At 38.4% G+C, this 23,669-nt stretch overlaps 3 protein-coding genes across 5 annotated transcripts in view; 1 reads left to right on the top strand and 2 right to left on the bottom strand.

The window, feature by feature from the left end:
• Positions 1 to 2,040: 2,040 nt before the first annotated feature.
• On the bottom strand, positions 2,041 to 11,186 carry LOC136427494 (transmembrane 6 superfamily member 1-like). The gene is made up of 9 exons (XM_066416378.1): positions 10,879 to 11,186; positions 8,848 to 8,945; positions 8,445 to 8,548; positions 7,615 to 7,697; positions 5,749 to 5,870; positions 5,381 to 5,482; positions 4,609 to 4,701; positions 3,987 to 4,106; positions 2,041 to 3,569 (listed from the first exon to the last, which is right to left on the bottom strand). The coding sequence occupies exons 1-9, from the start codon at positions 11,144 to 11,146 to the stop codon at positions 3,348 to 3,350; spliced, it is 1,212 nt and encodes a 403-aa protein (XP_066272475.1). The 5' UTR covers positions 11,147 to 11,186; the 3' UTR covers positions 2,041 to 3,347.
• Positions 11,187 to 11,384: 198 nt separating this feature from the next.
• On the top strand, positions 11,385 to 17,545 carry LOC136427493 (large ribosomal subunit protein uL24m-like). Its single transcript, XM_066416377.1, has 6 exons — positions 11,385 to 11,455; positions 12,439 to 12,699; positions 13,512 to 13,607; positions 14,201 to 14,310; positions 16,217 to 16,353; positions 17,285 to 17,545. The coding sequence occupies exons 2-6, from the start codon at positions 12,493 to 12,495 to the stop codon at positions 17,422 to 17,424; spliced, it is 690 nt and encodes a 229-aa protein (XP_066272474.1). The 5' UTR covers positions 11,385 to 11,455; positions 12,439 to 12,492; the 3' UTR covers positions 17,425 to 17,545.
• Positions 17,546 to 19,389: 1,844 nt separating this feature from the next.
• LOC136427485 (SURP and G-patch domain-containing protein 1-like) overlaps positions 19,390 to 23,669 on the bottom strand; it is a 96,934-nt gene continuing 92,654 nt past the window's right edge. For all 3 annotated transcript variants that reach the window (XM_066416365.1, XM_066416367.1, XM_066416366.1), the window contains exon 14: positions 19,390 to 22,317. In XM_066416365.1, coding sequence (XP_066272462.1) covers positions 22,291 to 22,317 — 27 coding nt within the window. In that variant the 3' untranslated portion in view covers positions 19,390 to 22,290. The remainder of the gene's footprint in view (positions 22,318 to 23,669) is intronic.

The following is a 23,669-nucleotide window of genomic DNA, read 5'->3' as shown; positions in this document are numbered from 1 at the left end:
AGATATTGCTTCGTGTTCCTAGCTGTAATAGGAGAGTTGGGTATGTTTCCACTGTATATAGATACTCAAACACGACTGATTAGATATTGGCTAAGATTACATAATATGTCTAACGAAAGAATTGTTAAAAAAACATACGACACTGCTGTTATACAAGAACACGACTGGAGTACCCATGTACAAGATATACTGTCAAGACACGGTTTCCAAAATATTTGGCTAAACCCTAATGTCAACGCCAACTATTTTGGTAACTTGTTCAAGGAACGTCTGAAGAACACATTTCTTTCCAACTGGAGACAAATGATTAGGAGTTTTAGTAAACTTGGAACATTTTCGAAAATTAAGACAACCTTCGCTCTGGAGAATTATCTTTTGGCGAATCCTTTACAAATAGCGTAACAAGGCTGAGAATTGGTGCGCATTGCTTAGAAACTGAAAAGGGTCGTCACAAAAATATACCAGCCGGAAAGAGAATGTGTCCCACCTGCAAAGAAAATATTGAAGATGAATACCATTTCCTTATGATATGTCCATCTTATAATGAAGAAAGGAAAAGACTGATGATTACATGTAAGAAGGAAATAACACTACCTGGAACAAGTAGAGAAATATTTAATGTACTTCTGTCATGTCCCGACTCTGTATCTGTCTACCCAGGCCAATTCATATATGATGCTATGCAAAAGAGAAGCCGTGCCATAACGTGAAATATATCACGCCATGTATCGAGTAATGCTGTTAGTAGTGCACTAGCTATAGTATAAATAGTCCGAAGTTGTTAATATTCCATGTTATTTGCCGTACATTGTACCTGATGCAATTGTTGTGCAATAAACCTGACTTGACTATTATACAATTTCCTCATTAATTTTGCGAATTACGTTACGATTTGCATTTTGTTCATATCCATTTATGTTCCTCTTGAACCATATTACATAATATGAGTTTTATTCATCAATTATGCAAATCATAATGTATTTTGTATAATTAGCATACCCTTACATTGGTCTTTGTCATCTTCAGGTAAAAAAATCATAAAAATTCATTCATCCCTCCTTTACTTATTCCGTTTCAAAGTCTGCAACTGGAACGCCCCCTGCAGTTCCAAAGACTGCTAGAGGGCCCAAACTTATTCCTTTCCGACCATAAGAGCTCTATGCCAAGTTTGCCAACCAAAAATCGTGACCACAGCATGATGTCCATAACACGAGATATCAAAACTGGAATTTGCACTGCAGTATCACAGAAAGCCGCTAGCTCATCCTTTTGCACGTGGTGCGTAGAGCCAACTAGTTTCTCTAGGCTTCGTCATCGGCGTCTACTGTGCCTGGTGGAGCGAGATTTTGACGGTTCCTCAGGTCACGACATCCACCCAGTATGGCAATATATCTGTTTAAAAATACGGTGACAAAATACATGACGTTTTTGCAAAATACGTGACGTTTTTACTTAATTCACGTCACGTGTGACATTCGATCTCTTATGGCACGTCACACTGATGTATACCACTGGCAATGACTATTTTTTTGCGTACGTATGACTTCCTTGTATCGTTAACCTAGTTAATGATTTGTGACTACAAACTGAAAAGCCAGTGACTAGTAGCCAACAGGGGACGTATATTAATGACGTCACACTAAGTCTTACTTTTTCATTCAGTGGGACAGAAAAGTATGTGGCTATAAATTGTCGGCAGTGATTATTAGATCCCCGTCACATGCGACATAGAATACGTCATGTCTGACCTACCAAAAGACACGTCATACTTCAGCGTATGTCCCTCTTTTTAATTCACGGGACACGCGACTTGAAATACGTACCCTGGCGAAGGTACAGCAGCGACGACTGGCGGACTTCTTTTGCGTGCAGAAAACGGAGACACTCAAAAGCAGTGATGTTTTGTCATGGAGTATGATTTTTCTGAATCCGTTTGTGTGTGTGTGTGTGTGTGTGGAGACGATCCTTCCAAGTTTAATATGATACAATTTTACTTAATCATATTTTGTAATGTTTGCGTCGAAGTACACGTAGTAGTGATGGCGGTATGGAAATTGCCTTTAATTTGGACAGCACGATATGATATATACATCCTGGCTTCATGACATGCTTGGCAACATCTGTTGACATCTACTATTCTGGTAGACTGCTGCTTTTTTCTGAGTGTAAAATGAAATGAAGTGTAGTCTACTACTACTACTACAGAAGTCTACCACACCCTCCGAGGCAGTAACTAATGGATTCAAAGAGATCTACTGAATACAGCATCAGCCAATTCCGAGATATGTGATGTTAAACCTCAGATATTAAGGTGTTTAAAACATCCTTGAGAAAGCCTTGATAACCATGGATTCTATATATGGGGACAAAAATTTATGGTCCTTTGTCAGAACAGGTGAGAGCCTCTAGAGTGGGAAGAACATACATGTACCACCACAGAACACAGATGATACCTGAAATTCTCAACAGTACAGGACTCTGTTCATGACTGTGATTCTTTTATATCCTCTTTTTAATTTGAGTATTCTCTACCAGCCATAAAAAAAGACAATAGCTGCTGTAAAGAGGTAACGTTACATGTCAGTATCTTCCTTTTGTGGCTTTTGTAACCCTCTTCTGAGCACAAGCCCATTCTTTGCACAAAATTCTGTTATTATTTTACAGGACTAGAGTCAATAAAAAACACACAGCACAAGTGGCAAAGGTAATCTCTAACATGGACGTTAACTGGGAATAAATGATGTGTTGCTCCTTTGCTACATTGGTATCATCTGACAACTTGCCATAAACATGGCTGTATTATGAGAGTAGATGTTACATTCATGTATTTGCAACAGAAAACTCAACATTTACATTGTATTTACCATAACCTTTGCTTTTTGTTTTGGCAACAAAGTAAATTACCTCACTCAACAGTTCCTGAGATTAAAACAATGTTTCATGTAAAATCAGCTGGCAAGAACCAGATAGGACAAATCGTAAAAGTTACAAGTAAACAAATGAAACACCCCAGTTATCACGGTGCAGAAAGCATGTGTACATAGTGTTCCACTTGGAGTTTATGGCAAGTACTGTCATAGTTTGGTGTGTTTTTTAAAAGATTATTCTTTGTAGGTTTTGCCATTAAAATTATCATGAATTACAGAAAACATGATGGTCATGCAATTGTCACAGATTTCAGAAGTGTACTTTCCTGTGAATTACCAAAATTTGATTAACAAAAATCTAACCACTTTCTGATAAGTTTGAGCATGTGAAAAAGCGTCTTAAGTTGGAAATTTCATGCAAACATGTTTTAAAAGGCCTCTACAGGGACATAAGTGTTCCTGTTTACTACAACCATATGCCTATTGCTTCTTTTTTGAAGGGGATTCTTTCACCCCATTCACAGCTTGGTTCCTGCCTCTTGTAAAGAATGCTGGGTACTTGACACAACGATATGCCAGGATCTGAGGTACAATGGCCAGCAGGAGGTTGATTACCCAGAATTCCAGGCTGGTGGCCTCAGGAACCCTGCGGGTGAATCGCGTCCGTCCGTGGAAGGATGAGCCAATGTGGGAGAACTGAGCCTGGAACAACAAATTATACTCTGTAAAACTATGTAAAAAATTAACTTTCAGTAAGTTTTCTTGCACAACAAATATCATGTTTGTGACCTCTGAGTTGAAGTGTTGTACGAGAAGAAGAACTACAACCAATTACATATCACTATCCTGTTTATTGCCTATTCTTCCCTGTCTAGTGATGAATAGATGTGCTGACACACATAGATGTTGTGGCTCGATGACAGACCGCCAGCTGCCTGTTGGTTGAGGAGGTGAAACACTCGCTTGAAAAGCCTTTCTTATGTTAGGAGGAGTGTAGTTTTCTTTTTGTTGGAATTAGCCCGAGGAGGTAGTATGGTATGATATAAAAACTAGATGGGGGCTATGTGAAATCTTTATTGAACAGCCCTCGTATCTAAGTATCAAACCCCAGTCTGTTACCTGTGCTGCTGCTCCGGCAAACAATAGTGCCCAGTCAGACATCCACCCACAGCCCGGCTGGACCAGACCATACATGGCTGCCAGGTAGTATGGGACAAAGTAGAACAGGTATACTAACATCTGTAGCAGTGGGGAGAAAGTGGAAGCAATCTTGAATCACTTTAGATCAATAGCTGCTGTATAAAGGGTAACTAGGGGCAAGATAATCATGATTAATCTTCTCTCGGAAAAATGTTACCCCCGTCCAAGAGCACGGTCGTTCTCAGTGTGACAGACGATAGTTTCAAATTGCAATATCACAGTATCAGCAGAACTAAAGACAAAATATAATATGCACAGCATAAGTGACAAAGGCAATCTATGATATCGACATATAACAGAAAAAAAGGATGGTTTATTGTTTTGCCAGATTGCGGTGTCAATTAACTCTTATCGGAAAACTCCCAGATTTAAGTGAAGTAGCGTTACATTTTGTACTTGTTGAGTGGCTTTTCACTGACAGGTAGTGTTTTGGACCTGTACCACAGATTATATAGAAGCATCAAAACTTTGAGCATAAGGGCAGCATGTATATATAGCAAGTTTTTATTTCAATTCAAAATAGATAATCCATAATGGTCACCTGTATAACTGGATATGCTGTCCTATCCTCCAGGTAAGGCTCATACTCCTTGGCGTACATCTTAGTCACCTCCCAGGGACAGTCTAAGACAGCCTGCAAGTTTGTAAAAATGTCATTCTACTGACACATAAACAAACAGTGTCATGGAGGCCTTCTCAAGAATGTCTTGAAGACCTTGAAGTGTGTATCTCTCTGGGATTACTGATGTTGCATTAGAAGATCTTAAATTACCATTGATTTTAAAAATGTGGCAGTCTTGATAAAAGGCAGTAGTTAAATGAGGACACAAAATCAGGGCTGACTTCCAGGACGCCAGGCAAGGACCAAAATCCACAACCCAAAAGTTGTCAGAAATTTTGCTTGCCACATTTGGAGAAACTTTCCTCAGATATGCAATCTGTTTTTCCTTAGTCTGAAAACATACTACGACGAGTTTTACTAGCATGATTGTGATTAGTAATAGTTGGTCTGTAAAAAGTGCAAGCTGTCTATAACATTCAGTACATTAGATACACATATTCAATACAGTTATATAGACTAAGTATACAAAATGCACAATACCTATTACCTTTACCAAGGTTAAAAATATGTTTTCGGATGCATGTGTGTCTGTGTGTTTGTGAACAGCATAAATTGTGGATGGATCTTTATGATATATGCTATGTTGCTTAGTACAAGGATCCTAATGTTGCAATGTGCCTACATTGCATTGGAAATTGCAGAAACACACAAACACACACACATACATACACACACACACATAAAAACTTACCAAGCCTCTTATGACAGAAATCCCTATGGACACCAACAAGAACAACATCAGCAGAACATCCAGGGGTCTCTTCAACAGACTGGTCCCCTGTACCTTTTTTACCTGGAAGGTAAGAAGGATCAGCAATTCAAAATTCAAATTCATTAGAAAAAATAGATAATGGGCTACAGTTTTGAAGAACAAGCCAATTACATTATTTATATTGAACTTGTAAACAAATGTAGGTCTTTAACATGGCCTTCAGTCAAAGTAACCAAGCGGTAATGCTAGGACCTTTATTCGTTGTGTTTTTCAATTTTAAAATACATTTAATATTTTTGAACACAGCAGATGTACAGGTTGACAATACAGTTTTTTTCTTGTAATACCTCTTTTGAAAGAGCCTGGCTGTCCGGTCTACTCTGTAGGTACTTGACCCCTGCTACCACAGGCACCACCACGTATGGTATGTTCAGCAGGATGGCCGGACGGATCTCGTTGGCAAACTTGCCTGTCAATCATCATCAAGCAAAATATCTATCAATAGATGAGTTGGAGAAAAAAGTAATACCATTCTGATATCCACTATAATTTTGGTAGCTTATATTTCTGTTCAATATCTGAAAAAATGTAATGTTACAGTCAAGGCCAATGCCAACTGTTAATCACAAGCACTCTATGTACCATGACTCCAGAAGCATAGACTGCTATCCATGAACTTCAAGGTTAAATGCATTGGACATGAGTCAATATTAGATAGATCGATGAAGATTAGACATCCAGGTAATAAGATACGCCAAAAAGCAATTACTCAAACAACTGGATATGATTTTGGAAACGGTCAGACGTTTCAAGTTGCATCCACTACTTTTCGTCAGTGACTGTGAGCAAGATCAGTTGAACAGCAGGTTTATAACCACGAACTATGAATTGATATGCAAATATTAAGGAGAAGACAAATTTTTAGATAGTCCAATAGAAAGCAAATTAGACAATTCAAGACAAGGTTGAAGTAAAGGGGACAATAGCTCCTATTGTTTTAATATAGGAGCTAAAGCTGGTTCCTGGCATGAAGACAATCATACTGTGGAGAAGTGATCCCACAGACTCAAATGTGAAGAACCCAACTGCAACAACACTTATATCGGAGAGACCAGCCGATCACTTAATGAAAGGTACAAAGAACATTGCGCTAACCGCTACTCCTCGGCCATTTTCCACCACCTAAAACACAACCAGGGGCACTCGTTCAATCTCGAATCCACTGATATCCTTGACCGCGAACCCCGCTGGTTCGAACGTGGAGTAAGGGAGGCAATATATGAGAGGATATACAATCCAACCCTCAACAGGAAAGGAGGGCTAAGGGTGGAACTGTCTGGCACTTGGGACATAGCCTTGGGGGCAAACCAGCTTTAGCTCCTATATTAAAACAATAGGAGCTATTGTCCCCTTTACTTCAACCTTGTCTTGAATTGTCTAATTTGCTTTCTATTGGACTATCTAAAAATTTGTCTTCTCCTTATTTGCATATCAATTCATAGTTCATGGTTATAAACCTGCTGTTCAACTGATCTTGCTCACAGTCACTGACGAAAAGTAGTGGATGCTACTTGAAACGTCTGACCGTTTCCAAAATCATATCCAGTTGTTTGAGTAATTGCTTTTTGGCGTATATTAGATAGAGTCTGTTAGGGTTGTGGAAACATGATTGTATTTTCTGATATGTTGGTACTAAAGCTTGACAGCTTTTGTATTTTTCTCCCTTCTGTTGCTTCAAGGAATCTTAGCCTCATTACAATAAATTGCCCAGCTAGAGGTCCTCCTCCATACTGATTGGCCCACTGCATGCTTGATGGTGAGTAATTGTAATCTGGCGCAATCAACATCAACAGTGACCTTTGAGAGTTCAGAGGTCATGCTTATAATTAGGGTTACCATAGGTTCTGTTTCTCTGTTCAGTGTAAGTTTCCAACCCATATACTGGCATCTCTCTGTCTGTCTCTCTCTGTCTCTCTGTCTGTCCATCTCTCCCATAGCCTTTCATGGATAGTTAGTTCTCTTCAAACCAGTTCCACCAAATTAGAGGACTATTGTCCATAGACTCTGCAGAAAGGGACTGTTAGCCTGGGTGCCATCCTAATTTCTACCGGGGCGAGCGAGTGTAGGAGCCCCGGTAGAAATTAGGATGGCACCCAGGCTAAGGGACTGTATGGCCCAGAACAAGAATGTGTTTTATGACTGTATGGTCTCACCTATGAATGTTCCTGGCATGAAGACAATCATACTGTGGAGAAGTGATCCCACCCAGTACAGGCCCACCTCCCGGTACTGCTCACTGTGGGAGACAAGAACAAGGATTCTCATTGTTATTGGGTGGGCCAACTATTCTCTCTCTTTGCAGCTAAACCATCATTTTCTGCCCAGTTAATGTTACATTCTGACCAAATGACAATGAGGATCCTTTATTTTGTTAGCCTGCAAATTACAAGTTTAAAAAAAGTTTCTTGCAATATTTTTTTTCTTCTACGAAATGCAGGTGAGTAGTTTGAGCCTTGTGGTGGCTTTTAAGGCTACACCAATTTAATTTGTTGCTTCTCGTATTTTTTCAGAAAAAAATTTTAACGACAGGGCGAAAAAAAAATGAAATTTTTTGCAAATAGTCTGGGGTGAAGATAAGGGTTTACATAACATAAAGAATAATCTTAGGATTATTCAAATTTCAGCTTTGTATGGCTCATTTTATGCAATGCACCCCTTTCTTTGATCTAGTACTATAATTTCAGTAACAAAATTACCTTTTGCCATCTAATATATGGATTGATACTGAGAAATAGTTTTAATAAATGAAAAATTATAACATATGATCAATATGACCACACTTTTTAGGTATATTCAGGCCTTTATATTATCTATTTTGGTGACTATTGAGTTTTACAACTGAACAAATAGTAAAATTGGGAGTTAAAATTTGTGAATGGGAATAGTGACCCAATTTTTTTTTTAAATGGGAAAAACAGGACAGGCTATTCCTAGAAGCAACAAATTAAATTGGCGTGGCCTAATCTGCAAATTGTATACTTACTTCCATGCAATGGCAGCCACCATCATGAGGTACATGGAGTAGTGCGCAGTAGCATCCCAGTAGGAGATCATGATACCATAGGCTGTGCCTAGGTAAGGTTCACCCTAGGGAGAAGCACAGTGTTTTCAGTTTTAGTAGTCAAACCAGCATAGACTTGGTCAAGGACATAATGTGCACTGTGGCGACGATTGTGTATCAAAAAATTACAAAAGACCTCATAGTTACCAATAAAATTCACATTTAGAAAAAATTGTTGTTATCTGGTTTGTGGCAGTTACATGAGAGTAGACATATATATGTACATACTGTATGTAGAAGAATATTACGAGGAAAAGATAAATGGTTCAAGGATTAATTGCTGTGATATAGATTGAAAAAACACAGTAAAATATTTTCTTTGTACCTCCTTCATGTAGAATTCAGTAAAGCCTGATATCATGCCATCCATCTCCAAACACAGGACCAGATCCACCACAGAGGAGAAGGCGAAAACTGTGAACACTGTGGATATAAAACTGTGTTACTTCCTACATGTAGCCCGGTGTAAATCTCGCCCCTGAACGATACATGTAGGTTCCTTAGGTGCTCCGATGGCAAATGTACCTGTAACTTAGTATAACTATAAGGTGGGAGAATTCTAATATGAAACCAGTGCTGAATGACCTATGACATCAGAAACATTGATGAACACTGATCACACCCAGCTATAATAATATAAGAAACATATTAATAGTTAAAATATCTGGATAAAACTTTATACTTTAGCAGCCAGGTAGAAAACCGAAAATACTCAATAGTCAATACTCAAATGTGTTTAGAAGTGTTATACTTCCATATGCGCTTCAGTCTTGTGATGGTTTTTGTTAATTTTGTTTCTTCGATGTAATTATCTCCATGAAAAATGGAGATATTGTTTTTGGCGTGTCTGTGTGTGTGTGTGTTTGTGTTGTGTTTCCGGACTCTTGTGTTTCCGGACTCTTGTAGTCAGCATAACTCAAGAACCTCTCGATGGATTACAATGATATTTGGTATGTGGGCGGGTGTTGTGAAGCCGAAGGTCAGGGTCAATTTTGGGCCCCCTGGTATGTGACCTTGGTACTGCAGCAGAACTTCAATTTTTGTATCTTTTGACCTGGACGTGCTGTGGTCTTGATTTTTGGGTGGCAGATAGCTTGTGACGTAATGAAAAAGTAGTGTAGGTTTGGGCCCCCTAGCAGCTTGCTCTGGAACTGCAGGGGCGTCATCGTGAAAACCTTCTAAGGAGAATAACTGAACAAAGGAACGACGGATATCCGTGATATTTAGTATGCAGGTAGCTTAGACAGAGATTTACATAATGAAGTGCAAATTATGCTAACTGGGACTTAATTTGCATAGCTAATGAGGAAAATCTATATTTGCAGTGTTTTCCATTATAAGACTCAAATACATGTAACATATGTAGTTTATGGAAAGTTGAGCATCAACAGGTACCAATTATGCAAATAAATTCCTCATTTGCATAATTAATGCAGAAACACAGGAATTCATCAAATTGGAAAATTGTAGGACTGTCAATATTGCAACATGTGTAAGTAAGATAAAGGTGTTTATGATTAAGCATATATTATGTAGATGTGTATGTCATTTGCATAAATAGAATTGTTCATGGAGATATGAGGTCGCGGAACTCTTGTTTTACTTTGTGTTCTGTGTCCGCCGCTATGTGTGTGTTTGACACATGCGCACTTTGTGAAAGTTTGTATTGAACTTTGAATATACTGTTCCCAGGGCTAACCCTTTGTAATAGCCTTCGGCTAGTTGGGTAGTCCTGGCTGTACTTTCCTACAGTCAAATAAAATCAAATCAAATCAAACAGTTACACATGCTGGTGTAATGGTACCTTTTCAAAAAGTTTTCAAAAGCCCAAAGTTCCAAACTCAATTTTTTTTAGCATTCGGCGATTACGCCAAATGCTTGTTAGACCTAATCTATAACGTTACCTGGTATTTGGGTTGGTTGTTCAAACCCTGGTAGATGTACATGCATGTACCAAGCAACAGCTTTGACAAACATGCTGTACTCTTTGTGGTCTTTGATGCATAAAAGCGTAAAATCTAGTTAGAGCAAACATTCAATGTAATTACATGCATTTATAGAACATAATTTGTAGGTATGAAATCGCTCTTGAAAGCCACATAAAAATACTGCATTGGTGACTTCATGAATTTAAAAAATCATATAACAGAGGTCTCTAACTTTGACAGTACGACTTCGAGTTTTACTTACTTGTCGTATTATGCAGAAGAGAGCCATGTTTGTTTTTATCCAGTAACGTTACTGTGCTGAATAAAACATAGATTTGTGTATAGTTAACCGGATTTTGCGCCACAAAGACAATTTGGCAATAAACATGGCTACGTTCGACACAAGGTCATTGCCAAACGGATCTTACCGTAAAACCAGGGGTCCTTCTTCACCCGTTTCTCCCGGATAACGAAGTAGGTGACGGCCGGGATACCGAGTAGGGAGGCGTATCCTGCCGCCACGATCCCCCATGGGTTCCCGCCGATCAACCCCGAGTGGTTCACCACCCACAGGATCGGGATCGACAGGAGAGAGATTAAGAACACACCGGTGGCAGACGACATAGACATGGTGGAGGATGTTTCTGTGAGCTGTCGGTGGGAGCAAAGAGCAAAGTACAGGGAAAATCTGGACATTCAAAAGTCACCTTTGGTACAACCTTTGAACTCTGGAACAGTACAACGAGTTTCTACAATGGGGATGATTTTTAGTTAAATTATTTCTCCAGCAGATGTAAAATGTTACTAAATCCTTAGTAAATTAATACATAAAGTATATATAATTTATATATAATATACAGTCTTAGACATTGTTAATATTTTGTTTGTATGTTTTTTTTAATAAAAAGTTAATAAACACTCTACCTGTCAGTTCATAAAATGTACTCTTCCACTTACCAAACAGATACAGAAACATGGCGGCCTCCTGGTGAAACACTGTCAAAGGTTGTGTTTTGTTTTTTACGGTATTCCTTGTGCCAGTGCTTCGAAAGCTCAGTACATTTTGTAGCTAAGAGCCTGTGGTCTGTAAAGATTTAACTCTCTGTAGACTGAAGGAGATCTCGTAGAGTTGCTGTAGTGTCTGATCTTGAGGTAACGTGTTCACTGAGCATGGGAGGGGGGCATGGCAGAACACACAGTATTTCGCCTATAAGTATGTATATGGAGATTTACATGGTTAAGGACCCCGAAGTGAGAAGGTTCGACACCACAAATTTTATATCAAGGTTCACAAGGAAATTACAAGAATCGAATATGTTTGACTTTAGGGTGCAATCTACAAAATATGTGAAAATTAGATAGAGTTTGACTGCTCATTCTCTTTTAAAAGCCACTTTATTTGACCGCCAGAGGTCATCATACTGTAGCAGATGCACAGCAGTTGGCAGTAATCATATCCAGGCAAAAATTGACCCCGCGCGAAACAAACATCGTAATCCCGCTCATACAGTCTCAAAACTGATGTGTTCCTCTACCATTTACCACAGTTTGTGCCGGCTAGCGGAGCTTGGGTTGGTCTTCGGGGGCAGCGGGAGGGCGGGCCGGGAAAGATTGGGCGCGCGTGCGGTGCTCGGTGGCGCGCGGATATACGGTGTCTGGTCTCCCAGGGTAGTGCCTCGCTGATGTGCACAGAAGAATATCTACGGCTTTGTCAAATTCTGTTACGTTCTACTTTATATCCAAACTACTATGAACACGGGGGTCGCAGAGAAATACTGTGTTATGCTACCTTAAGCAACCTTGAACTTCGATTTCTTTGCATTCAGTCAATAGAACTACTTAAGGTGCAAAAGTGTGCCAAATATGATCACAGACATCCGAACGGTTTTTGCTGGCAATATCTCAACTTGAAGTTTCAAGGTCGCTTAAGATTAAGAATATACTTTATTAGTACTTGTTTTGCATTAATTTGACTTTTTTTATTATAGGATCATTGACTTAGCCTTCATATTGCACGGTCATCTGGATAATTGATTTTGACAATGCCACGGCTGACCCAACTCCTGGCCATGGCGGCTCGTACCTGGACTAAAGAGGAGGCGGAATACGTGCCTAAGTACATCAGATACGGCATGAACAAACCGGGGTCCCTCGGGCACAAGATGGCAAACAACCCCAACAGACCAAGGAAAAGGGTCTGGGTAGAACCAATCAAGGATGAGAACTGGATGGTGAAGAAGGGAGACATTGTAAGTATTCAGTGGGATTTTTGGTACAGTTTTTCTTGTCTATAGTATTTTGGACCTACCAGAATGAGCTAGATTGAGTAAACCAAAAAATGATTTTGGGTTTGAACATCTATCCTGACATTCAGGCTTATACCATCATAATTCATATGTTCTGGGGAGGTACAACAGAACAGGTACAGTGTTTGCAGCGTGATATTACGTTATTGAACATTCCAAAGTAGGCCATATTGCAGATAACTGTAATTAAGATTAGGGATCAAGGGACAGGTGGACATACAATGACAACTTGTGTTCTGCATATATGTAGGTATGTATGTATGTACGTACGTACGTTCATACATACATACATACATACATACATACATACATACATACATACATACATGCATATATATGGTCTATTGAATGGCGTGTTGTGTCCCTCTAAGCACTCATATCATTCATATATGTCAATCATATCACCTACTCTAGTACTGTACATGTATGCTCTTGAATAAATGACTGTGAAATCAACAGATTTACATCAACACAGAAATAGATAGCCAAAAAGGCTATTTTTATTTACTGTGGTGCCTGTATACTACCAGAGAAGTAAGTGCGTATTGCCACGGTAATTGTAGTCGAAAATGGTATACCTAGTCTGACATTGAATCTCTTTGTAATGCAGTAGCATAAGCAGACTCTAGGTGGCTCTTTTGTCATGTGGAAGCACTGACATGAATGTTGTGCTTTTGAGCTACACTGTACCAGTATTTTACACACGCAGGAGAGTCTCATGTGTTTGAATTGCCTTCTTGTATGTATTTTCCCAGGTCCAGATCCTAAGAGGTCGTGACGAAGGGAAACAGGGAAAAGTTGTTCAAATCATCAGGGAGAGGAACTGGGTCGTGGTGGAAGGACTCAACTGTGTAAGTCTCTAGTCTAGACTTAACTTCTCCTATACATGTACACCTTCATGTGTAACCATATTTTCATACTCAACATTGACAAGAATGTATAAAAGACCTGAACTGAGACACTCTTATTATACAAATAGATGTATTATCTTAAGACCTTATGAAAGACTGAACTTTACACAACAGTCAGGAAGAATTGGAATTTACCCAAAAAATGCTTAAATCATCTAAAAGTAAAAAGCCTTGCGTTGACTTTGAATTGACTCTATGCTCAAATAGAAAAATGTAGTGTATCAATGCAGCAGGGGCATAGCGGTATAGAAACAGACAAGTTAAGCAAAGTCAAGACAGGGCTAGTTTTGATAGATCAAAAGATGTTTTCTTAGACATTATACAATGTAATAAATAGGCTTTGACATGTTTCAGTTTACTCAGCCAGGGACATTTATCTCAAGTATAGACTATGACCTCAGTTTTTCCAGAACATAATGAAAGCATAATCACCATTATGTCTCTTCCCATAGATACTAAACAAATGCCATTTTTAACTTATTGCTATTGAAACAGTCAATTGTTGAAAGCCATTATCTTAAATATGTATCTAGCATTACAGATACATCGGGAAGAACCCAGCTAAAGACTACCCAGGGCAGATGGTGAGAAGTGAAGGTCCACTGATGTACCGGGAAGTTGCACTGATTGATCCTTCAGACAAGTGAGGTCTCTTCTTCTCTTGCAAGTTGTGCTTATCTAGTGAAGCATAAACAGATAAGTGTGAACTGATAGCTTGGCCAAGTTGTGTCAAGAATTTATCTGGACACAACGGACTTCTTGAAAAAATTACATCATTTTCTATTATATTTCTAAGTGTCGCAACATTTTCCCCTTCAGAAGTCGTTGAAGACAATGAGTTGATGAGTTGAGTCAGAATTAGTCCCAAATATTTCCAGTTACTTTCTGCATAATTGGAATAAACTGTCAATGTAAAGTACTGTACTTTAAGATGTCTCTGGATTGTCCATTGAAAGACATTTGGCCTTTCATCAGTTCTAAATATGTAATTACAGGCTGGAATACAAATTGGAGCTGTGCACATAATTACAGACATGAATAATGGAGGTATAGTTTTGGGCCAAAACTTTTGGGCCTGTCTGTGTGTGTTTGTGTTTTGTAGTCAGCATAACTCAAGAACCTCGGGATGGCTAATACTATGATATTTGGTATGTGGGTAGGTCATGGGAAGACGAAGGTCAGTGTCGATTTAGGGACCCCTGGTATGTTTTTGTATCATTTGTCCTGGCCGTTGCTATGGTCTTGATTTTTTGGTGGTAGATGGTGTAAGGAAGAAGTGGTGTAGGTTTGGGATCCCTAACAGCTTGCTCTGGAACTGCAGTGGCGAACTACGGATTTCCATGATATTCAGTATGCAGGTAGCTTAGACGGAGACGTACACAATGGTTTGCAAATTTGGACTTGATTTGCATAATTAATGAGGAAAATCTATATTTGCAGTGTTTTCTATAATAGGACTTAAATACATGTGACATGTAATTTATGGCAGGTGGAACATCTACAGATACCAATTATGCAATAATTTGCATAATTGATGTGGAATTTACATAATTCCTTTGTGGTAGATGGTGGCAATTACATTTTGCATTTTGTGCAAGTTAGTTGAAGGTTTACATCACTATGTATAGATTATGTAATTGTGCAAGTCATTTGCATAATTTATGATGAAATGTATACATGGTATTCTGCATACTATATACATTGTGTATGTAATTTTAGTGGAGAAGACCATAATTTGAATTGGATTATGCTTATTACAGCCATATTAGTAGGTCTACGAACTCTTGTTTTTGACCGTGGGTGCCTAAATATTTGTGTAGGTTAGGTACATGTACTACTTGACAGGAAATTCTTGACATTTTAGTGTCAGAAATGATAATTAAAGCTTTGCTGTCTTGTTAGAAATTTTGTTAAAGTTAGCCATAGAATTTCAGGTTCAAGATCTGAAGAGAGACTGTAAGGTTTCTAAGTAGGTTTTGCTGACATTCTACTACTTTTGTTTATATTGTGCACCCAAAATGTTTTCCATGTACCTACGCACAGTTTTAGGTTAGGTGCACCAGTGTACCAATTCCTCAAAATGAGTTTTGAACCCTGTATTACATGTACATGTATATACTTCTTGACATTGTTAAGTGTAAAAGGTTTTCTCTTTTTTTCATGAAGGGTTAAATAAGAATTGATTTAGTCATTTGCAAGTTACATTTTTTTTAAAGAAGACGTCTCTAAGTCAAAAGACCTTGACCGTAGCGTGCATGGTTAGATGACTCTATCTTCAGAGCCGGGCTGAATTCTGTCCGATGTCGCTTACCTGACAAACATGCTACTGGAAAAGGTTGCAGTCCTTCAGACTGAACATTTCATCATGGTCCACTGTTCATTGTCCTTGTCAAAAACGGCTAGGGTCTTCTATGTCCTCCGTCAGGACCAGTGTAGGATTAGCTCTTCGGTGAACTCAACTGGTTTGAGTATCACTCTTTTTTTCACCTAACTCTAATCCCATGGTTCTGACTTCCTCACAAATGATCACTCTTTTGCTCCCCTGCTAGTGAGCCTGCAGAAGTAGAGTGGAGGTTTACAGAGGATGGAGAGAAGGTGAGAGTGTCCACACGGACGGGACGCATCATCCCCATCCCACCTGAGGAGACGGCTAGAGAGGACGGGATCGTCCCCGAGGCTTACAATGGTAAGTTCTTGTAATTGTTAACCTTTTTCCTGCTGAGGTAGCGGTTTGGCACAAAATACCATTCATATCGGTTATAATTACAAGATGTACTTAAGTTTAGTAGCAGAATACACACAGAATGAAGGTTTGTTAAAATGTTTGCAGCAGTTGATTTCTTTTTGTACAACAAGTCTGCCATAGATGCTAATATGTACGCATAACAAAGTTAAGTTATATTCCTTGCCTTGTCATGCCTTTTGAAATTTCTGATATGCACCACAAAATTTACAGTCAAACCTGTGCAAGTGACCACCTCTACATAAGGACCACCTGACCAATACAATGTGATAGTGGTTTCCAAGACATTTTTTCTCAGTAACGGAATGATTAAGAATCCTGTCTACAGTGACCACCTGTCCACTTTCTATCGGTCCCTTGAGTGGTCTTCTTGGGGCAGTTTTGACTGTATTTTCTGTTGAACAACATTTTGGTAACTGCAAGTAAACCAAATTCGACCAGTTTTACCAGAGTTCTGAGCTTATAGCATTCTAAATAATAGATTTTTAAAATTCACATCACCCGGAATGAGCCTTCTTTCGAAGTTTCAATTTTGTTGAATTTCTGCATGACATTGACATAATTGAAAATGTGTACAAAATACATACATTGTACATTATAAGTATAAGAATATTGAGGCCATGTTGTAAATCCATTGGGGCAATAGGACTGTTTGATCTTTTAACATCTTTTGCCATGAGTCAGCCATTTTAAATCATGTTTTACAAATCTCTAGCACATGATGAATATCACTTTTACTGATGTTTGCATGGTAAAAACAGTGGCCTTGAATGAACTTGTCTCTCAAGCTGACATACTCCAATGTTTAATCAGACAATGTAGTACATGTATTATCATCTGCCCCTAAGCAATAGTCTCTTACATTCTATTTCAGAAACTGCCAAAGACACAATCTCTGCAGAAGCAACCCGAAGGACGTACATTCCGTCACTGGCTTCATTCGAGGATGAAATTTTGACTTATGTAGGAATTAAGAAACCAGAAATGAAACCTGTTAGATTTTTCTGGTACTGACATATACATGTACATGTATATTCTGTTGGACAGGTGTGGAAACTGCTATGCACAGATTGTCACTTGTATGCAAGAAGGTCAACCATTTTCAGTATTGATAACCACTTACTTTCCCAGTATTGGAGCTAAGACAGTCCAAAGCTTTGCATTAAGTTCAAGAGCCGCACTTTAAGAACATCCATCTCTGTCATAGGCTGGCTTTAACATTGAATTGCTTCTTGATTGGTGGTAAGATCTTTGCAAATAAATGCTGTCTTGTGGTGAATGTTATGTACCCCGGAGCAAAATGTAGGATCATGGTAGAGTATTTGTGGACTAAAGCCTGTCAATATCCAAGCTATAGGACAAATGTTTTTGGAGTAATACATTATTCTTATTACATATTATTACTTTGAACTTCAGCATTTGTGTGTGTGTCCTTCCTTTCTTCTGTGAACACGATATCTCAAGAATGCCTGAATGGATTGTCTTGATACTAGGTATGTGAGTAGGTCTTTCTGAGACCTCAAAATGATTAGATTTTCGGCCCCCTAGCGGCATGCTATGGTACTGCAGCTGAACTTCCTGTTTTAAGATCTCGTGTTCTAGACATGCTATGCTCATCAGTTTTTAGTTGTAGATATCTCTTGGGAAGGAGAGTATGTTGTGTAGGTTTGGGCCACCTAGCTACTTTTTTGGAAATGCAGGAGCAGGTTATGTTTCAGACTTTTTAAGAGAATAACTCAAGAAGGGGTTGACGGATGGTCATGGTTTTTGGTATCTAGATAGCTTGAGTGATCGGTCAACGGCCTCGGCCTCGGGCGGACGAACTGCACCTGGCTCTTTGTGTCGGTGAAGGTGTTCCAGAATTTGCATTGCATACTGGTTTGGCCAAGGAATGCGGCCATCCAACTTGGACAGGACGTCGGATCTGTTCTGCCTCCTGCCTGCTGATGGTGGAGGGAGTGGTGGCAGTCCTAAGGCAAGCTGTCATCACTATACCCTGCCTTCTTGTTCACGTCAAGGGCTCAACTCAAGAACAGTGTTTAAGAAATTCAACATTGCATGCTGAGTCCATTTACCGTAAGGGAAATATAAGTTTCTGCTACTTGTTTTCTTTTGACAGAAGAAGAAAGAAGAACACACCAGCAAAAACAATACGTTTCCCCTTTACCCTATAGGGAAAGAAATATATTTAGACAAGTGGGTAGTCTATTTATCTGATAAAGAACCCTGTGTGACAGTAAAACAACTACTGGATAAGGGACTCAACTCTGCAGTCAGAGTTCCAAAGATTCCCACAGATGATCTGCAGATTGGAACAGGCCTGTAGAATTGTAAAGGAGGACAGTGTAAACACAAGAGGACAGCAGACATAATCAAGGCCAAATTACCACCTAGCAACATCATCACAAATTAAGAGAAGAAAGCACTGTCTGATCTTTGGCAGGGAAAACAGCTATTTCTGCTGAGAATTAAAGAGCAACAGTTGTAATGAACCGAAGGGATTATGAACAGGCTGATGGCTTAGCAACTTCTGGGGGATCAAAACTACAACCATGTAAAGAAGGAGCCAATATTAATGCAAGAGAAAGTTGTTTATTATTGTCCAGAATCTGTAAAAGGAAGATCTCTGTAGAACCCTGAAATTGAACATCAGTGAGCTAACCATCAGTGAGGACGAAGACATCTTATGACGTCAGTCTCTTGTCACATTATAACAAGTCATGAAGGTGCCATCTAGTTTCCACATCCTGTTGCCGACTTGATGCTCAGGCCAACAAACGACAAGTCATAGCGGACAGTCATAATGCCATGTCATGTTGCATTTTTCTATTTACCAATCACCAATTTACTGACTATCAATCATCCATTTACCAATCATCAATCATCCTCCAATCAATTCATCCTATATAATTTAATTAGAACTTAAAGTTAGGACAAATTAATTTGCCAAATGACAGCAAGATGACTGCACACAAAAGATATGACACAACATCTTTATTTTGATTTGAAGTCCACAAATTTTATTCCAAACTTAAGACAAAATGGTTTGACATACATATAAAAATGCATGGGGGCCAATTATATGATTGTTCAGCAAGAGACAAAGATGTAAAAATTCTTACTGTCAACAAAAGGTTAACTTGCAATCAAGGTCTAGAGACCCTTAGAAATCTTGTGATTTTACAAGAATATAAATTGTGGTGGTTACAAACTGAGGCTTTTCATTAGTTCAGTTCATGAACTTATTACATGTACCTGAAAGAGCCAGATCAAGACCCTAAGAAAATACATACATTAGGGTGATAAAAGGGTAACAAGTCACAAGACAAATAGTGTGTGTGGGTATGCAGGTTCAATCAGTCTCTTTTTTCTGGAACAGCAAAAATCATTGAAACAACCTTCGGGTACTCTAACTTATTCTTTCAGTTTGTATTCTGTAAATGTTCAAGAACTTATAATAAGATAGTAGTGCATGAACTTTTGCAGTCTAGTTCAGTGTGTCTTTCCATATCTCGAGGAAAGCAGTTTGGCAAGTCATTCACTGATGACATTACACTTATGGTAAGATCTTTTCAGTTTATAAATTTAAAGCTCAGCCCACCTTAAAGTTTACAAACGTAGACACATGACATACAGATGGCATCATTTTGCAATGTAAATGGAAATCAATGCACCGAGGAGATGTCAGATCCAGTGTAACTGTTGCACCCCTTAAAGTATGCAACAAGTCTATGTTTAGACCAGCCTCAATACTATATTCCCATGTAACATTGAAAAAAACAGTGACCAAAACTTAAGGTTTCCACCCTGGCTAAATACATGTAGGCAATTTGACATTTCATTGTTTTCTCATTAATGAATTGAGAAAGAACTGTAGTTGTCCTGACTATTGAAAGCTGGGCATAAAAGAATTCTAAATCTGATTCTGTTTGACCATATGGTATATATGGGTGATGTCATCAAATTTTATTGCCCTGAATATGATCTTTTTCAAAGACAGCACTTTTGGCCTGATGTATGATATCAATATCTGCATGGGAAATGGCATCGTCTCCACTGTCAACTGTTTACAATCATCGTCAATTATATCTTGTATGTTGCCACCAGACCAATTTAAATCACAACTGAAACAGAAAGCACGTTGTTCTGCAACATGTAAAGCATGGAGCTAGACTGAGACAAATGTAACTGAATTAAAATGTAGAGGATGATGATGATGTATGACTATGGTGTAGCTTTGATGCTGTCCTGGTGAAGGTAACATCTACTACTGTAACAGTACACTGGTCTTCGAAGTACCATTGGACTGAGAATACACATGTAATTTATAGGTTAACATGGTCATCTGTTCTATCACCTTTGCTGAAATACTGTAACAACAAAACCAGCAACATAGCACAAAACAATAGTCTAATCAAATTTCATTTCTTGTATTATTCTGGATTTACAACACAGTCTAGAATGAAGGACTACGAAGGACTTAGGACTACTACAGACTCTGACACACTTTTTGAGCCTTGTAGTTTACAACATGTAAAACTAAATCTGTCTCCACTGTATACATGGGTGTCAGTAGTATGAAGACAGTACTTCTTCAGATTCAGTTCATCACTCCGGTGTTACATGCATCAATGTAAGTCAATCTTTAATAACAACCTATATACCCATACACATATAGCCTACATCTTGTTTACATGTCTACAAAGAGCACTTTACACCATACATACATTGTCAAACAGAACTACATATTCATCTACACCCAGTGTCTTACCCTTATCCTAATAGATGTGTTGTATGATCGACTTGTTTGAATTTACAGTACAGTATAATAGAGATGAGATCCTGGTGCTAAAAAAAATGCTACACAATTTTTGTTTATCTGATATGTCACAGAAAATGCTAAGCAATTCTAGCCTTGTTACATTAGTTGTTATGTGTGATAAAAATATCACTCAAAGATCAATCCAAACTTTAATTTGGACACTGGAAGCATTTCTGTTTCCCTTACAAAGATTCATTACCTTCGCCATGAAGGTTCTGTTTTACCGAGCATGGTTCTGTGTGTTTGTTAGTGGACACAATAAGTCGAGAATGCCTGGATGGATTGACTTCATAATTGGTATGTCGGTAGGTATGTATGAAATCTCAAAATGATCAGCTTTTGGGCCACCTAATTTCCATAATAAAATCAATGAGGAAAGTTTGAAAATCTGCTATAATGCATGATAAAGACTCAAATGCAAACTTGGGCAAATATTCCCCTGCTGGAAGCCCTGTCCTCAGGGGCCTTACAGCTAGCGGTCAAAATACAAAGGGATATACAGCCAAACCTGTATACAACTTGTTTTTGATATGTGGATACATGTAGCTTAAGTGATGTTTCATATAATGAAATGGTAATCATACAAATCAGAATCTAAATTGCATAATAAGGGTTGGCCACTAGGGTTGGCCCAAACCTACCCACATACTACAATGCAAATATCAATACAATACATCCAGGCCACACATCCACATAATCATACACAAAATACACAAATGCTACTGAAAATACAACCTTCTTGGCGAAGGTAAATAACTCTCCCCACGAGGTACTACTTTGTTCATGTAGCTATATATAGCCAAACAAGTCTAAAATTTTCACATTATTTCATCCATTCAACTTGTCAGTTCATGTAGAATGAGATCAAAAGGATTCAACATTTCATCATGGCATATTTTGACAAAGACTTGCAGTATGTCATACTAGTCATTTCTTAAATCTCCTTTATTCCAGATCCTGTATGTATGTATTCGGATCCTGCAGTCTGTTCCATGCATCTCCACCTGTAGTTGATGTATAGTGGATGTCCCTATACCAAAATTTCCTCTTCATCAGGTTTAGTAGTATGGCCGCCGGGGGTTATTCTGTAAGAAAACACACAGGAGTCTCAGTTGATAGGTTGAGAATATCATAATTTAAATGTCTCAGAGAAAATCCTTCTCTATTAATCATATTGTTCTAGGTCTTCTGGATCAGATCAACAACATATTCATTCATCATAATATGCCGTAGGGAGAAGCTAACTGAAGAGCTATTTCAAGACCAGGGTGCACCAATGGCATCCTGCATCGTTATAGCATTAATATTCTTACTTAAAGTTTGTATTTATCACATTCTCTTGAATAAAATATTTACTAAACACTTTATACAAATACAATTATTTCCCAGACCTTCCTGAAGTTTTTTGGTAGATAGATGTCCAAAACGTTGTACAATGACCAATCTAATGCCAGAAATGAACATAAAGTCTATCTTATGCTTCTTCGAAAATGCCAAGTAATTTGTAATATGACTTGCTGACAACTGTCTTTCCTAGAGCGCAGTTAGCATCACTCGTGATCAAAAATGCAATTTGACACACTATGATAACTTCTGGAACTGGAAAAAAATAGTGATAGAACTGGCCATTTTGAATGTTATACATGGTATATTCATAATGTAACACAAAATAAGTGTTTTTATATTGCTTGTACTTGGGGTTAATGTGGACGATGGCTTATACTATAGTAACGGCTGCATTTTCTATTTGACCGAGATATTGTGAAGTGTCCGTATACCAGTATAAAATGGTTTATAAATAGGACTATAAAAGCTATGGGTGCCAATGAACTCAATGTAAAGTCGTTAAGAGTAGCTGCCTGGGGTTCTTCCTGGTGTGAGTGGATCAAAATAGATCTGTCCTGATATGCAGCTTGTATAAAATATTATACTCTTCAGTACAAACCTGGTGTGTTAGACGCCTTGAGGCGGTTCACTGGGTATGCAAAACAAACAAACAAACAAACAAACAAACTTTGTCCCCTCCTTTTATTTCTGTTAACCCATCTAAAAATTTGTAGAAATACAATAGAATTAGAAGTAGAGTTTTTTTCTGTACTGTATGTATACTGCATGCTAATAGTATACAATACTAAAAGTCTGCTAAAGAGCAAAACCTTTTAAACCGCTTGTCGCTATCCAAAACTTTGAAAAAAGTGCCATGTATAGTATCACTTGTTACAGTAGTACAATTTTCTGTACTGAAAGTGGAAAAATGTGAAACTTGAAAAAACGGCACCCTGATCTTGGAATAGTCGAAAGGTAAAGTGTACTTGCTGGGACTTTGTGCCATAGTACATGTATCATGATGCATTATGATGATAGCACTATGTACAAAATGTACTAATACTATACTATGCACATGCAATAGCCATGAAAAATGTTGGCCAGATGCTTT

This window comes from Branchiostoma lanceolatum, chromosome 2 (genome assembly GCF_035083965.1).
Source record: "Branchiostoma lanceolatum isolate klBraLanc5 chromosome 2, klBraLanc5.hap2, whole genome shotgun sequence".
NCBI lineage: Eukaryota > Metazoa > Chordata > Leptocardii > Amphioxiformes > Branchiostomatidae > Branchiostoma > Branchiostoma lanceolatum.
The sequence above is the reverse complement of the archived record's forward strand: the minus strand, read 5'-3'. Positions and strand labels throughout refer to the sequence as shown.

Bases quoted from the DNA above. Each gene is read 5' to 3' on its own strand.
- LOC136427493 (XM_066416377.1), top strand. From the start codon at position 12,493: ATGCCACGGCTGACCCAACTCCTGGCCATGGCGGCTCGTACCTGGACT. The intron at 13,608-14,200 runs GTAAGTCTCTAG...ATATGTATCTAG, and splicing joins TGGTGGAAGGACTCAACTGT to CATTACAGATACATCGGGAA. The intron at 14,311-16,216 runs GTGAGGTCTCTT...CTCCCCTGCTAG, and splicing joins CTGATTGATCCTTCAGACAA to TGAGCCTGCAGAAGTAGAGT.
- LOC136427494 (XM_066416378.1), bottom strand. From the start codon at position 11,146: ATGTCCAGATTTTCCCTGTACTTTGCTCTTTGCTCCCACCGACAGCTC. The intron at 8,549-8,847 runs GTACAAAGAAAA...GCTTCTCCCTAG, and splicing joins CTGAATTCTACATGAAGGAG to GGTGAACCTTACCTAGGCAC. The intron at 5,483-5,748 runs GTATTACAAGAA...CTTACCTTCCAG, and splicing joins GCCAGGCTCTTTCAAAAGAG to GTAAAAAAGGTACAGGGGAC.